General features: G+C 39.5%; 1 protein-coding gene across 2 annotated transcripts in view; it reads right to left on the bottom strand.

Annotated features, from left to right (window-relative positions):
* The window catches only part of LOC310828424 (ubiquitin-conjugating enzyme E2 E2), a 129,475-nt gene that overhangs the window by 98,640 nt on the left and 16,489 nt on the right, over positions 1-14,346 (bottom strand). Inside the window, exon 3 of one of the 2 annotated variants that reach the window (XM_083706113.1) lies at positions 10,338-10,388. The exons of the other annotated variant lie outside the window; for it this stretch is intronic. Coding sequence (XP_083562239.1) covers positions 10,338-10,388 — 51 coding nt within the window. The remainder of the gene's footprint in view (positions 1-10,337; positions 10,389-14,346) is intronic. 2 annotated transcript variants of the gene reach the window in all.

Raw genomic sequence — 14,346 nt, 5'->3', positions numbered from 1 at the left:
AAACGCTATGACGGTCTCTCTCTGATTTTACCCTGGCAGCCAGGTGGGGCTCTCTCAGTTCCAGGGATAGCCTGTTACTGTGAGAACACAGTAGGCTGGAATTTCACAAGACACAGAATTTCTGTTCTTACAAGATTCTGCAAAGCCTATGCATATGTGGACTTGCCTCTATCGGGGCTGCATGAACAGTGTGTCCCAAGCACTCTCACTTGAATATAAGGTTACCCTTAGATTATAAATTGTTTCTCTTTTACAGGCCATATCAACTGACTGAGAAGAAGCATGTTTTCACCTCTTTTGGGGTATCATCTGTGAAACTACAATATAGCCCAGTAGACCCTTCCTGGTTAACCTGTCACAGCTTTGATGCTGGATGGAATAGGGAGGAGAAGGGAGAAGATTCTATCTCATCTAAGCTTCAGGAAGAAGTGCTAGAATCCAGGGGTCAGCAAGGTTTATCTTGCCTGGGCAGGATTGGTCCCGCCATGGGCCAGATCATGTGTGTGTGTAAGTGCGTGTGCCCGTGATTTTCGGCGTCTGCACAGATGCTATTTTCGGCGCCACGGAAGCGTGTCCCCCCGCTGTGCTCATTTAGCGCAGTGCACAAGCAGCAACTCAGTTTGGGGGAGGCTCGTGGGCCAGTCAGATGACCTACACGCGCTGCTTCTCGCCCATGGGCCTTAGGTTGCTGACCCCTGTGCTAGACCCAGGATAAGGATCTGCTCAGAGCAAGGGAGGTGATTGCAAACTGAATCATTGCAGGCAAAGCTGAGCTACCCTGAAGATTCTGGGCAACTATAAAGAAGGATTTACATTTGCTGAACCTGGGGTCCTGCACAAGCTGTCCCCTTAGGTAGGGTAATCAGGTACGAGCAGTCTACCTGAGAGCAATTTCTGCAGGGAAAGCTAGTACTGTACCTCATGTTTGGTGACCCCTTATATAACAGACCATCTCTCCCCACTGCACTCCATTTTCATCTGACTTGACTATAGAAATAGATAAAATTGTGGCCCTTTTATTATGAGACTGTTGCCAACTGCATGAGGCTCCACAACACATGTGCATCCATTATCTAGATCACACAGTTGGGGACACATTTTCAATCACTGCTGGCAATGAATTCTCTACTAAGCAAAAACAATGGCCTCCTTGCATTTTTTCCCCTTATGAAGCATAAAGCATTCATCTTCTTCTCTCTTTTAGGCTTTATTTACACAGAAGCAGACTAAGTAGCTACTTCTGCTCAAGAATAAGTGCCAGACAGAAGCACACAAAGTAGAAGAATCCATAGCTCACTTCATAAAAAAGTAACATCTAAGTTTTGAGTAGCACTGTTATCTATGCCAACTAATCCCTGCTGTGAGGACAAAACCAAAACTCTGTTTTTATTCCAAAAGCAAAGCTGAATACTTCAAGCAATAAATTGTTGTTGTTGTTTAGTCGTTTAGTCGTGTCCGACTCTTCGTGACCCCATGGACCAGAGAACGCCAGGCACCTCTGTCCTCCACTGCCTCCCGCAGTTTGCTCAAACTCATGCTGGTAACCTCGAAAACACTATCCAACCATCTCGTCCTCTGCCGTCCCCTTCTCCTTGTGCCCTCCATCTTTCCCAACATCAGGGTCTTCTCCAGGGAGTCTTCTCTTCTCATGAGGTGGCCAAAGTACTGGAGCCTCAGCTTCACAATCTGTCCTTCCAGTGAGCACTCAGGGTTGATTTCCTTCAGTATGGAGAGGTTTGATCTTCTTGCAGTCCATGGGACTCTCAAGAGTCTCCTCCAGCACCATAATTCAAAAGCATCAATTCTTCGGCGATCAGCCTTCTTTATGGTCCAGCTCTCACTTCCATACATCACTACTGGGAAAACCATAGCTTTAACTATACGAACCTTTGTTGGCAAGGTGATGTCTCTACTTCTCAAGATGCTGTCTAGGCCTGTCATTGCCCTTCTCCCAAGAAGCAGGCGTCTTTTAATTTCGTGGCTGCTGTCACCATCTGCAGTGATCATTGAGCCCAAGAAAGTAAAATCTCTCACTACCTCCATTTCTTCTCCTTCTATTTGCCAGGAGGTGATGGGACCAGTGGCCATGATCTTCGTTTTTTTGATGTTGAGCTTCAGGCCATATTTTGCGCTCTCCTCTTTCACCCTCATTAAAAGGTTCTTTAATTCCTCCTCACTTTCTGCCATCAAGGTTGTGTCATCTGCATATCTGAGGTTGTTGATATTTCTTCCGGCAATCTTAATTCCGGCTAGGGATTCATCCAGTCCAGCCTTTCGCATGATGAATTCTGCATATAAGTTAAATAAGCAGGGAGACAAAATACAGCCTTGTCGTACTCCTTTCCCAATTTTGAACCAATCAGTTGTTCCATATCCAGTTCTAACTGTAGCTTCTTGTCCCACATAGAGATTTCTCAGGAGACAGACGAGGTGATCTGGCACTCCCATTTCTTTAAGAACTTGCCATAGTTTGCCGTGGTCGACACAGTCAAAAGCTTTTGCATAGTCAATGAAGCAGAAGTAGATGTCTTTCTGGAACTCTCTAGCTTTCTCCATAATCCAGCGCATGTTTGCAATTTGGTCTCTGGTTCCTCTGCCTCTTCTAAATCCAGCTTGCACTTCTGGGAGTTCTCGGTCCACATACTGCTTGAGCCTTCCTTGTAGAATTTTAAGCATAACCTTGCTAGCGTGTGAAATGAGTGCAATTGTGCGGTAGTTGGAGCATTCTTTGGCACTGCCCTTCTTTGGCATTGGGATGTAGACTGATCTTCTCCAATCTTCTGGCCACTGCTGAGTTTTCCAAACTTGCTGGCATATTGAGTGTAGCACTAAATAAATACCAGGAGGTAAAAGCAAAGACCACATATTTATCAGTCATCTGGATCTCTAGAAGCAATCCCAAAATTATAAGAGGTCACCTAAATGGTGCTTGTGTGCAGAGCACTGGTTAAATTGGGAAGTTATGGATAGCTCATCCTCCAGCATGCACAAACAATCACACACTTTTTGCTCATTATTTATTATGGTTAAATCAGAGGAAATATAGGTTTCTGGATTGACCTTAGTTAATAGTATAAAAATAACCTGCTGTGTATGGTGTATGGTTTTAGTTAAATTGATATACAATATAGTAACTGGCTTCCTGCCAAGCAACATGGAAGCATTTTTAAAGACAGCTTAATCCAATTCTGTATCTTTGAAACAAAAATAAACTCAGGAACTCATAAAAGCTGTTTGGGAAAAGAGCATATAAACAAGGTAAAAAGTAAACCGACAACTGAAGAAATTGAAAACAAAGATAATTTCATGTAGATAACTTAATTGTAATTAAGAAACATTTGGCATGTATTTTGATATAATGCAAAGCTGTAGCCAATTAGATGCTTGAATAAGCCTGCAAAGCCACAAATGTATAATTAAAACAAATACACTGTAATGCACATAGAATGATACCCAAGAATAACAACAACCTTTGATTCACATTTCTGGCACAGCACTATTTTCAAGTTTGCAACTTTGTTAGCAATGTATAAAAGCAAATTATTTTCCAAAATCAGTCCCTCGCAAACAACTATTCATAATTAGACAACATTATTAATAGCATAATGCATAACCCACGTTATAGTATGCGAAGGTTGAAGGTTTTAATATCAAACATTTCAGAGTTTTTTAACTCTGTAGTAAAAAGTTATCTAAATACTTAGCAGCACAACAGGAAACCAGGAAAGCAAGTATGTATATTTTTCTTCCTATGTGCCACTTCTTAAATCCTTGTAGACAAGCATAGGCTGAAACTCACTTATTTGTATATACAGAACTCCTTTTTATTTCATCACTTAGAAGAAAAGATTTCACTTATTAAAAGCATTACAATAAAGGTCACTCAGGGCCAACTTGTTTAAACCAACAGGGCTGCTGTGAATGCAGAAACTGAACAAAGGAGAATTCCCTTACGTTATTAACATGAAGGGCATGGCCATGCATCCCTTTTGATGAGGAATGGAAGCAACCAACCACTAACACACCAGAACAGGCACTCAATTTCAATGGCAGTACCTCAGTGTAATCTTCTCTCCAAATGTGCGGTGGAGGCATGGAAGGGGCACATGAATTAACAACAGCCCACTGCATGTTCCAAGAAATGCACAAAGTAGTTCAGATCTGTCATATTCAGAGCCTGCATATGATTATGCAGCTGGCTATTGTAGGCTTCTTCAGATTTCTTTAAGAAACTCCAAGCTAGCTCTATCAGAAATTTGTTAATTCAGCTGACTATACTTCAATTATATTGTTTTATACAGCTTTTTCTAAACATTTTTATCTATAGTTCCATTATTTTATTTGGCAAACCCTGCTGAGAAGTTCCTATTGTTTATTCATTGTATTTAGATTAGCAGAGTTCATGTTTGCTCAGGGGATTGTTTACGTCTTGTTTTTAATAATGAAAAAAATACAAAAGACTTCCGATGCTGCATCATATCAAAGCAGCTTTACAACTAAGTGGAAATGAAAACAATCCACTCGAGCTATCATCATCGCTCAGCCTTGATGAAATATTCAAAGTTAAAATACAGCTAAAAATCGTATTGCGTTCCTGGGAAGACAGAAACAACAACTCAAGAAATTGGAGTAATATAGTTACAGATTCTTTCACTGCGAAAAAGTAAGCAAAATGAGAATGGATACAGAAACAGAATCTGTGAATCTAGTCAGTTTTGGCAATGGACCATCAGCTAGTTCCACAAAATACTACCAACACAAGTAGTCTATTTGTGAAGCTAAGAGTAGTGAAATTATACAGATGATTAAAATTCTTCTTCCATGAACTAGAAGTCACATCATCTTAAGTGTATTGGTCATGATCCAATATAGGTATAGTCCTCCTGCCCACAACATGCACCAAAAATTTTTTTGTCTGATCATCTAAACCAATTTTAATATGAGAAACTAGAGTCACAGGTTGTGAAATCTCAGCAGAAACCAGGCAACATTTTAATAATACATCATTTATACCAACACATTTTGCAAACCTTGAGGAATTACACACCCACATCCCGATGTCATGCTATGGCCTTACTTACACATGCTATTTTTTGTTTTGATTTCTTTTAAAAAAGAGCAATTGCTGGAAATAGAACAGGCCTTGCTAGCCTCTACATATTGGAAATTTTGTTTTTGAACGTACTCCGAAGCATCACTTCCTTGTAGGGACATGGGATTTGTGTTCTTCTATAAACTGCATCTGGGAACTGCAAATCCCATGCTCTCTAGCAAGAAGCACCACACCTGAGTTCAGAAATGCCATTTCCAATCTAAGACAATGAAGGCTTCTCTTCTAGAGCAAGCTCTCTACTGCCAGTTATAAACATACAAAGAAACACACTTCTTAAAGTATTGTACACCCCCCTGGCTCCCCCTCCCCTAAAGAGGAGAGCAACTATTTTGCGGTTTGTTTGTTTTGGCAAACTTGAAAAAGGCTTTTAAAAACCTGGTTCCACCTCCCTCCAGATTTCTTTGGAAAAGTTGGAACAAATAAGGATTTCATGGCAAGGCATGGAGAATTAATGCAATACTGTCTGTTGTCCAGAGTCTTCTCCAAATTTTTACTGAAGCCTTTATGTACAGCAACTTCCATTTTTATTCGTGGGCATTATTTTTGCATGTCGTGGTTATAAGAAGTTTAAACCAAGACAATTTTATGATATTTAGACTCTAGATTTGCCCTTTCCATCACTTACCTCAAGCAAAATAAGTACATTCTCTTTAACTCTCAGGACACAAAGACAGCTAACAAATCAAAGGTTGCATTACAAGCAGTGTTAGAAACTCAAAGCTGGGTGCCAAACGGTTCCTTAAACGAAGGTTACAACCAACTACGAGCCTGGTCAGGCATAACAGCTGGGTAGTGCAACAGCAGGATACCAGGAAAGAAGTGGCTATGGTTTTTATTCTAAGTAAGGTAAAGGTAAAGGACTCCTGGACAGTTAAGTCCAGTCAAAGGCGACCTGTGGGGTTGTGGTGCTCATCTTGCTTTCAGGCCAAGGGAGCCGGTGTTTGTCCACAGACAGCTTTCCGGGTCATGTGGCCAGCATGATTAAACCACTTCTGGCGCAATGGAGCACTGTGACAGAAACCAGAGCGCATGGAAACACCTTTTACATTCCTGCCACAGCAGTACCTATTTATCTACAAATAGGTGTACAAAGGAATGATTAATGTATTTAAAGATATAAAGAGATAAACGAGAAAACAAAGAAATGTAAAAGGAAATGGTCGTTATTTTTCTGTTATGCTCAGAAATTTATTTAATTTTCTTTTGGTGTTTGTGGGGTTTTATGTAATGGTTGTAACTGTTTTTCTTTTTGTGTTTTTTGTTTTTCGTGCTGTCTTTGTTTTTCTTTTTGGTCACTTAAGCAAAAACTAATAAAAAGAATTTTTTTAAAAAATATTTATCTACTTGCACTGGCATGCTTTCAAACTGCTAGGTTGGCAGGAGCTGGGACAGAGCAACGGGAGCTCACCCCATGGTGCGGATTCGAACCGCTGACCTTCTGATCAGCAAGCCCAAGAGGCTCAGTGGTTTAGACCACAGCACCACCCCACATGGTGACACTTAGCCATGATTTGGCTTAGCATTATGTGCAAACTGAGCCAGTGTAGTCCACTCTCCCTTCTTATGTTTAATAACTATATTGAAACAATGGCAACAGCGGTTCACAGGGAAGGACTGAAGGTGGGTTTTTATTAATAAAAACTAGATTTACATGCAGATGTGCAACCCATACCTTTCACTGCTGTATTTGATGACAATATTAAATTAATCTGGCAATTTGTCTTACTGTCGTGTAAATCAAACAAATTAGAGTACCCCCAAAACAGGGGTTGTCTTATTCATGGAGTCGTGTTATACAGGGAAAAATATGCTAAGTGGAATACTGGAGTTAGACATTTAGGTATTAGACTTTATAATATTGACATTCTGATGAAATACTGTTAAAATGTTTAAATAAGGGGATAATTAAAATTTATAATGGTTTAGAATTGCAGGACTTACATACAATAACTGTTTAGTAAATTCATTTGGAAAGGAAAATATGCCAACATTGGCTTAGAACCGATGCATCAATCCAAGCCTTTTTTAGAAGTAGCTTAAGCGATGCAGAAGGCAGGGCAGGGCAGCCCCGTTGAGCAAGCTGTCATCCACTTATGTAGCTTTGCATACCACACTCTGTCTTTGTGAGACTGCCATCATAAAATATGGAGCATTATACTCATGGACAAGATCATAACCGTGGCATATATGCAGTAAACCTGGCTATTCATATGCTACAAAAAGTCTGTTAATGATTGGAGCCAATCACATTCTCAGTTATTCCTTTACAGACCAGTTGGCAGCGACCAGCTGGTTGCGATGGCTGCAATCCCCACTTTCAGAAAGGATTGGCTGCACTTATCAGAAAAAAATATGCAAGGTAGCCACATCACTCTCATTTTACAGAAATCGTTTAAGGGGTACTGCTACATTTTGCCTAATAACTTTCTATGAAGGCTGGACACTTGCTTTGTTTTTATACCAAAAACTCAGGACCTGGGGCATCTGCTCAAGAGCAGCCCTGGAAGCTTTTATGGATGCCATTGCATCTGCAGGCATTGGGGTGGCAACCCTGTTGTACAATATGTAGAAATGGAATAGCCTAGATGGACTGCGTGTTCAAAGGCCCACAGCTGGTTTTTTAAAAAATACAGCACGACTACAGAAATGATAAGTGCTGTAGTGGAGCAGCAGATATTTTCTGCCTTCACTGATAGTGAAGTTTTATTAGACAGACGTCCAGTTTTATTACATACTGGAGACAGGTTTATCCATACAAATGAAAATAATTATACCAGTACCCTTCAAATTACTACTATACTCGCTCTGTTTCTGCTACTGTGTTTCTGAACAGTCCTTCTGCGTGTGGGGATGAGTATTATTTCCTCCTTCTGCAGTTGTGGCAGAGATCCAAGAGAGATCAGAAGGGACCAATACATAGAGCTTGCGGTAGCAAGCCACTTTCTAATACTAGGGCATGCCGGTAACCCAGGTCCAAGTTTTTTCTTTCTCTTCATTTTCAAGAATGTGCATTCTCCTTAGCACAGGCATATGTATTAATGGGTGTGTAATCTGCAGTTCTCACATTCAGCTGTTGTTCACAGGAAATACTGAGAAAAGTAACAGCACAAACCATTCCCTCTATCCAACTGAGGCTTCTTACAAAACAATTTCCGTCTCCCAATTTCTTCACCATGCTCTTTTAGCACCCACCTCATCTTGAAGTAGGGTCAGTAGTTGATAACTTATTCCACAATCTTTCTTTTAACCTGCCCCTGTAAGAGTTCATGAGATCCTAAGATATACCAGATCAGAACATCACTGAAGTGCTTTGTTCAATGTGTAGCGTTTCTACACTTCTGTTTTTCCTTAGGCCCTTATGATCTTTGTTTTTTTCCTTTAAGTAACAGCATCTGGTATCCTATGAACGCAAGAGTATCTCGACCCTGCTTTTAAAAGTAAGCTCCTTCTGTTACCAAAAAACAAACACTCTTTGAAGACCAAACCTAGGGCCTTCGAATTCACCTGACACATAACAAGTAATGAAACATACGAGTTTTCTACCCTGTCCTGATTATATACAGAACATTCACCTGACATAGGAAAATCCTTCCTATGAAAATAATTTCAAGCATCACTTCCAACCAGAAGCTTGCAGTGTTGGACTCTAAGGCATGAAAGAGCTTCACTGCACTACCTGTTTAAAACAACCTCATTGTTCTGTACATATTTATTGCTGTTAAAAACCAAGACTTTGTTAAAGGAAAAAGAAAAAAAGGAGGCTAACGCATAAAAGAATGAAACAACACAAAAAGCAGGCCAGGGGATTACAAGAGAGACTGATTAGTGGGGCTCACACTGTCATACAAATCCACAGTACTTTTCAATCAGAGTTGATAACAAGGAAGACAGGCAGACATTGCGACACATATTTTGCAATGTGCATGTTCTATGTGAATACTAGAGTCCAGCACCTATATCTTTAGAAGTTAGACAGAAGCAAGCAACAAATGCACAAGTTTAACTATAATATTGTGTTGAAAAATGCCCCATCTTCACGTAAATATTTTGATTTTCCTAGCACAGATGTGCTCTAAAGCATACTGTTTTGCCACAACAGCAATGCCAAGCATTAAAAAATGGTACAACTGCTTTCCTATAACAGAGACAAATTCACAAAGCAACAGCAAACTTTTCAAAATCAAACAATTCTTAAGTTACAACTTCCTCTGCAGCACAGAGGGAGTTTAGTAATACTATCAATCCACTAACAGGCATCTCTCAGCAAGCCGAAGTAAAGACTGGCCAAACATTTTTGATATGCATATGCAAAGTCTTTGATGGGCATTATGATCTTTCAGCCTGCAAAGAATCCCCAGAACAGCCTGAAATACTTTTTGATCATCTTTACAACACTGTGCTTAGTCTTCCAGAAATATTTCAAGATTTAACAAACATAATTTTGTCAAGCTATCATAAAAGACAGCTCTTGTGTCTAACATATTTCAAATCTGAAATAAGAAGCAATCTGTGTTAGGGACTTCCTGAAATCAAATATCCATTAAGCTCATTATAATATCTCACAAGCAATAGCTAGAAAGCAACAGTGACCCAACTGACTATATAGCTTACATTATTTACTTCCATAGCTAGAAGTGCAATAATCAAGCACCTCTGTAAACAATGAAGTACAATCTTGGCCAAATTCCAAGACTGAACTTATGTCAAGTTGGCAAATATGTAACTTGAGAGAGATAATCACAGTAGCATGGCAACAGTCTTGCTGAAATATATCAGATCAGGATTTATATGCTCAAATTATTTATTCAAAGGGAAAAATGCAAATAGCCAAAACCTGCTTCTACAAAAAACCAAACTATTTGACAATCTATTTCATCATGCTTCCACAAGAGCTTGATGCCAAAGAAAAAGAGCAAACCTAGAATTTTTTCTTTTGCTAAAAATACAACCATTCACCAACAAAATGCATCAACAATTAACATAAAACTGCAAAACCAAGCCTTAAAAACAAACTTAACTGAACCTGGCCTGTTTTAATATTTTCCAGCATTGCATTATGATCATAGTTTCTGAAGTAATTAATGAAAGTCTCCTAAAATATAGTAATTGCAAACCTTTATACCAGAAACCTAACCAAGCAGACCAAAGAGAAACAAGACAAAATTTACCTCTGGTGAAATTTTCAAATATATTCCAAATAAATAAAATCCATTTCAAAACTTACCTACAGTTTGGAGGAGGGTCTAATGTAATTTCTGCAAGTTCTTTCTGAATTCTTAAGAGAAAAGAGATAGAAGTTAAAGGGAGAGAGTTACTTTTTCCTCCAATTTATTAACTTTTAAAAAATTAACACCAGTGCGTAAAAACTAAGTTCTTATGGTACAGGAAATATGCCACAAAAAATTAAGTTACACGTTGATCCTAATTGGCTGGGGGACACACACTTCAAATACCCCCCCCTAAATATGTTTACAGTTTTCATTTTCGAAAACAGAACCAAAGTTCCTGTTTAGAAATGTCCAAGGTTTAAAAATCAGTCCACACAAAAGGCATAACAGCTTACCAAGAAGCCAATGCCAACAGTTCAATAGATTTTTCATCTCCCCCATTGCTCCACGACCCACATACCATCAACTACCCTGTGGGCTGGGGAGGAGGATGACTAAAAGGGAACAGCAGCCACATTGCTGCTGCCAAGGAGAGAATAAAGGCTGCAATTCAAAACTACAGGCTTTCTTGCTTCAGCCAAAGCAGGGAGATGGAGGGGAGAAAGTCTTTCTGCCCCTTGTGCTCCCACTCCCTGGAAGCAGGCAGCCCAGGCAGGCAGGCAGGAGTGAATGAGCAGCAGGCAGATGAGCTGGCTGCCCAGATAGGTGGAGTGGGTAGCAAAAGGAAGAAATGACTTCCTGTTACTGAGTGGCAAGCATAAGGAATTTGGATGAGTTTAGTAGGAGCTAGGGACGTGGGTGGCACTTTGGTGTAACCACTGTGACACTTGGACTTGCTGATTGGAAGGTTGGTGGTTCGAGGCCCTGCAATGGGGTGAGTTCCTGTTGTTTGGTCCCTGCTCCTGCCAACCTAGCAGTTTGAAAGCACGCAATGCAAGTAGATAAATAGGTACCGCTCCAGTGGGAAGGTAAACAGCGTTTTTGTGCGCTGCTCTGGCTTCGCCAGAAGCGGCTTAGTCATGCTGGCCACATGACCCAGAAAAACACCGGCTCCCTTGGCCTGTAAAGCGAGATGAGTGCTGCAACCCCAGAGTTATTTCGAATGGACTTAATTGTCAGGGGTCCCTTTACCTTTTAGTAGGAGCTATGAGGGGACATGGTGGGTAGGCAGAGTTGGCATGCAAAATGGACATGGGCACAATCAGTGTGTGTGTATACAAACACAAGCAGAAATAAATGCAAGCACTGCCTCAACATGCTTTCCAGATTTATGTGCTACTTGCCTCGTTTCTTGCATTTCAATCCCCCCCCCCAAAAAAATCTATACTGTATAACAAATTCCCTTTGCTGAAACATATGCTTTATCCAAGGAGGTGAATTCTGAGCACACATATACCTTGCAAAGCACAACAAATCCTATAAAGACATCATACAAGCACAAAAACCTGATTTCCCAAGATAAAGATAAAAAGAATTGTGTTACTTTGACAGGACATGTTTTAATTCCAAAAAGGCAAATGGACTACACATTTGGATTACCTTGAGCTAATCTTACATCATTACTCAGTATTTTTAGATGTTCAATGTGTATGACTAAGCCACCTAGAAAGAAAAATGGGTTCCTAGCTGAGAAATGCTATGCAAGTGGTAATGAATCAACATGTTTACAGAGCTAAAAGTTTACAGTCTGCCCATCTGCCATAACGTAAAGAATCTGATTTTCTAAAACTATGATAATTTAGATACTTCAACACAATCAAATAAAAAGATCCATTTACACAAAATTGGTTGGATCAAGACTAAAGTAGTTGCACTTGCACTTCACTGGAATCAGCTAGCATATTCATTATAGCATAAACTTTTATAGACTACAGCCCACTTCATCCATTTTTGTGTGAATAGCCACTGTTAATAATTATCAATGCTGGCACATCTATTCATTTCGTTTCTTTCTAACCTCACTATTTAAAACCACCACCACCGTGTATGTGTAAAAGAAACACACACACAGAGAGATAATATTTCATGCATCTGACAAAGTGAACTGTACTCCACAAAACTTTATGCCGTAAAACATTTGTTAGTCTTTAAGGTGCCAGAAGATGTTTTGCTTGTTTAACTGGCTCTCTTCTGGAAACCTACAATGTGAAGTAGTGAGTAATTACTTAAGTCCTATTTATTTCAGCAGGAACTAAATGCAACTAATTGAATACGGATGCAACTCACTGAACACATACAGTCGTACCTCCTTTTGCGTCTGCCCCGTTTACAGTCCATTTCATCCAACGTCTGCGGCAAACCCGGAAGTATCAGAACGGGTTACTTCCAGGTTTGCTGCTCGCGCATGCACAGAAGCACTACATCGCACATGCGCAGAGAGGCGCTTTGTCAAGTGTCTCTTTCGTCAAGCGTCCGGGGCTCCAGAACGGATCCCAAATGCAAAAGGAGGTACGACTGTATATTAACTGTGACTTAGTGGGGGGGTTGGGTTGGGTGGTGGAGCAATATAACACTTATATCTGATAGGCATGGTTAACAAATCAAGGAGTAGAATCTGGCACACCCTTCCCCAGCTTCCACTTTTGCTATGCTAAAGTATCAATAAAAGCCTGAAAAATGGTTTAGATATCAGGAATTTGACATGTACCCTGGCAACACTTCCTGCTAAAATAGCACATTTAAATACTTAATTTTAACTGTTATGTAAATCAACTTCAATATGGCTTCATTCCAAGAAACCACACTTAGGATTCTAGCTCAAGTCCCACTGGTTACAGAAACTAAACTTCATTAAGAACATTATTCATTGTATCTCCTTCTACACAATTGTCTCAAGGTGATGTACAACAAAAACAGCAAAAAGGAACAAAAAAATTAAACTGTTAAATACAAAAAAGAAACAGCCAATACAAAATAAACGCTCATGACAAGAGACCCATTTAATCAGCTGGGAAAGTCTGTTGGATCTCTTTTACAAAACAGGGCAGCCACACTAAAAGCTCTGCTCTGAGTTACTGTGGAGTGGGTTTCTGAGATCTTTTGGACTTTCAGGAGAAATTTTCCTGCAGACTGCAGCTGCTGTAAAATGAGTTCTTTGTGTTTTCTACTGCTTGTCCAATTGACGCTGGGAAACTGAAAATATTTGATCATCCAAATTAATATTCCTGTACATGGTATTTATCATAAGATAGGTTATCTGGTCAAGTATATTTGGTTATTCAAAGTGATCAGTTTCGTGGTACAATGTGTACGCAGTCCCTGAACAAATATGCTCTTGGCAGTAAGTGTATGCGTGAGAGAATGTATTCTCAATTTACAAGGTGCCAGTCTGTACATTTTACCCATGGTCCCGAAAGAAAGGGCTAACAACTGCTGTATGTGCATTTTCTGGTTTCACACAGGAAAGCATAAGCAATATATATTATCAGGATTCTTTAGCTACTCTTATTTCAAGATTTCAGAAGAGAAGAAGCACTCAGTACATTTTCAAAAATGTTTCAAAAACTCTTGGATCTGAATTTGCATTGGTTTTATGCTGCATCATCTGCAGTTTATTTTTATAGTGGTTTTATGTATTTTATAATGTTATTTTAATGGAAGTTTACAGAACCCATCCTTAACAATTATATTTGGGGGCAGGATATAAATCTATTAAATAAAAATAAAGTACCCTTTAAAACATGACTTTGGAGAAATATTAAAGCTTGCTGTTTTTTATAAATGGCAGGCTTTTTGCTGGCACTTTCGTATATGGCTGAGAAATGGAATTCTTCAAGAGACTGTTCTAGCTGAATACATTTAAACTAAATAATAGATAAGCAACCACGAATTCCACACATGGATATGTGTTAATGTGAAGAATGCATTCAAGGATTCAGTTATTTGACATTGTCCCAGTTCAACTTTTCTTTTTGTATGTGATTAATATAAGCACACAACACTGTACAGGTTTTGTTGGAACTGATCCATGTTATTTTACTACAAATTAATAACATTATATTCTCTTTTAAAAAAAGACCCACAAGTCTTGCATTCTGTATGTGTATGTGTATGTGTGAAAAGCTG

The sequence above is a fragment of the Podarcis gaigeae genome, assembly GCF_964106915.1.
Source record: "Podarcis gaigeae genome assembly, chromosome: 12".
Classification (NCBI taxonomy): Eukaryota; Metazoa; Chordata; class Lepidosauria; order Squamata; family Lacertidae; genus Podarcis; species Podarcis gaigeae.
Note: the sequence above shows the minus strand (reverse complement) of the source record. Positions and strands in the feature narration are given on the sequence as shown.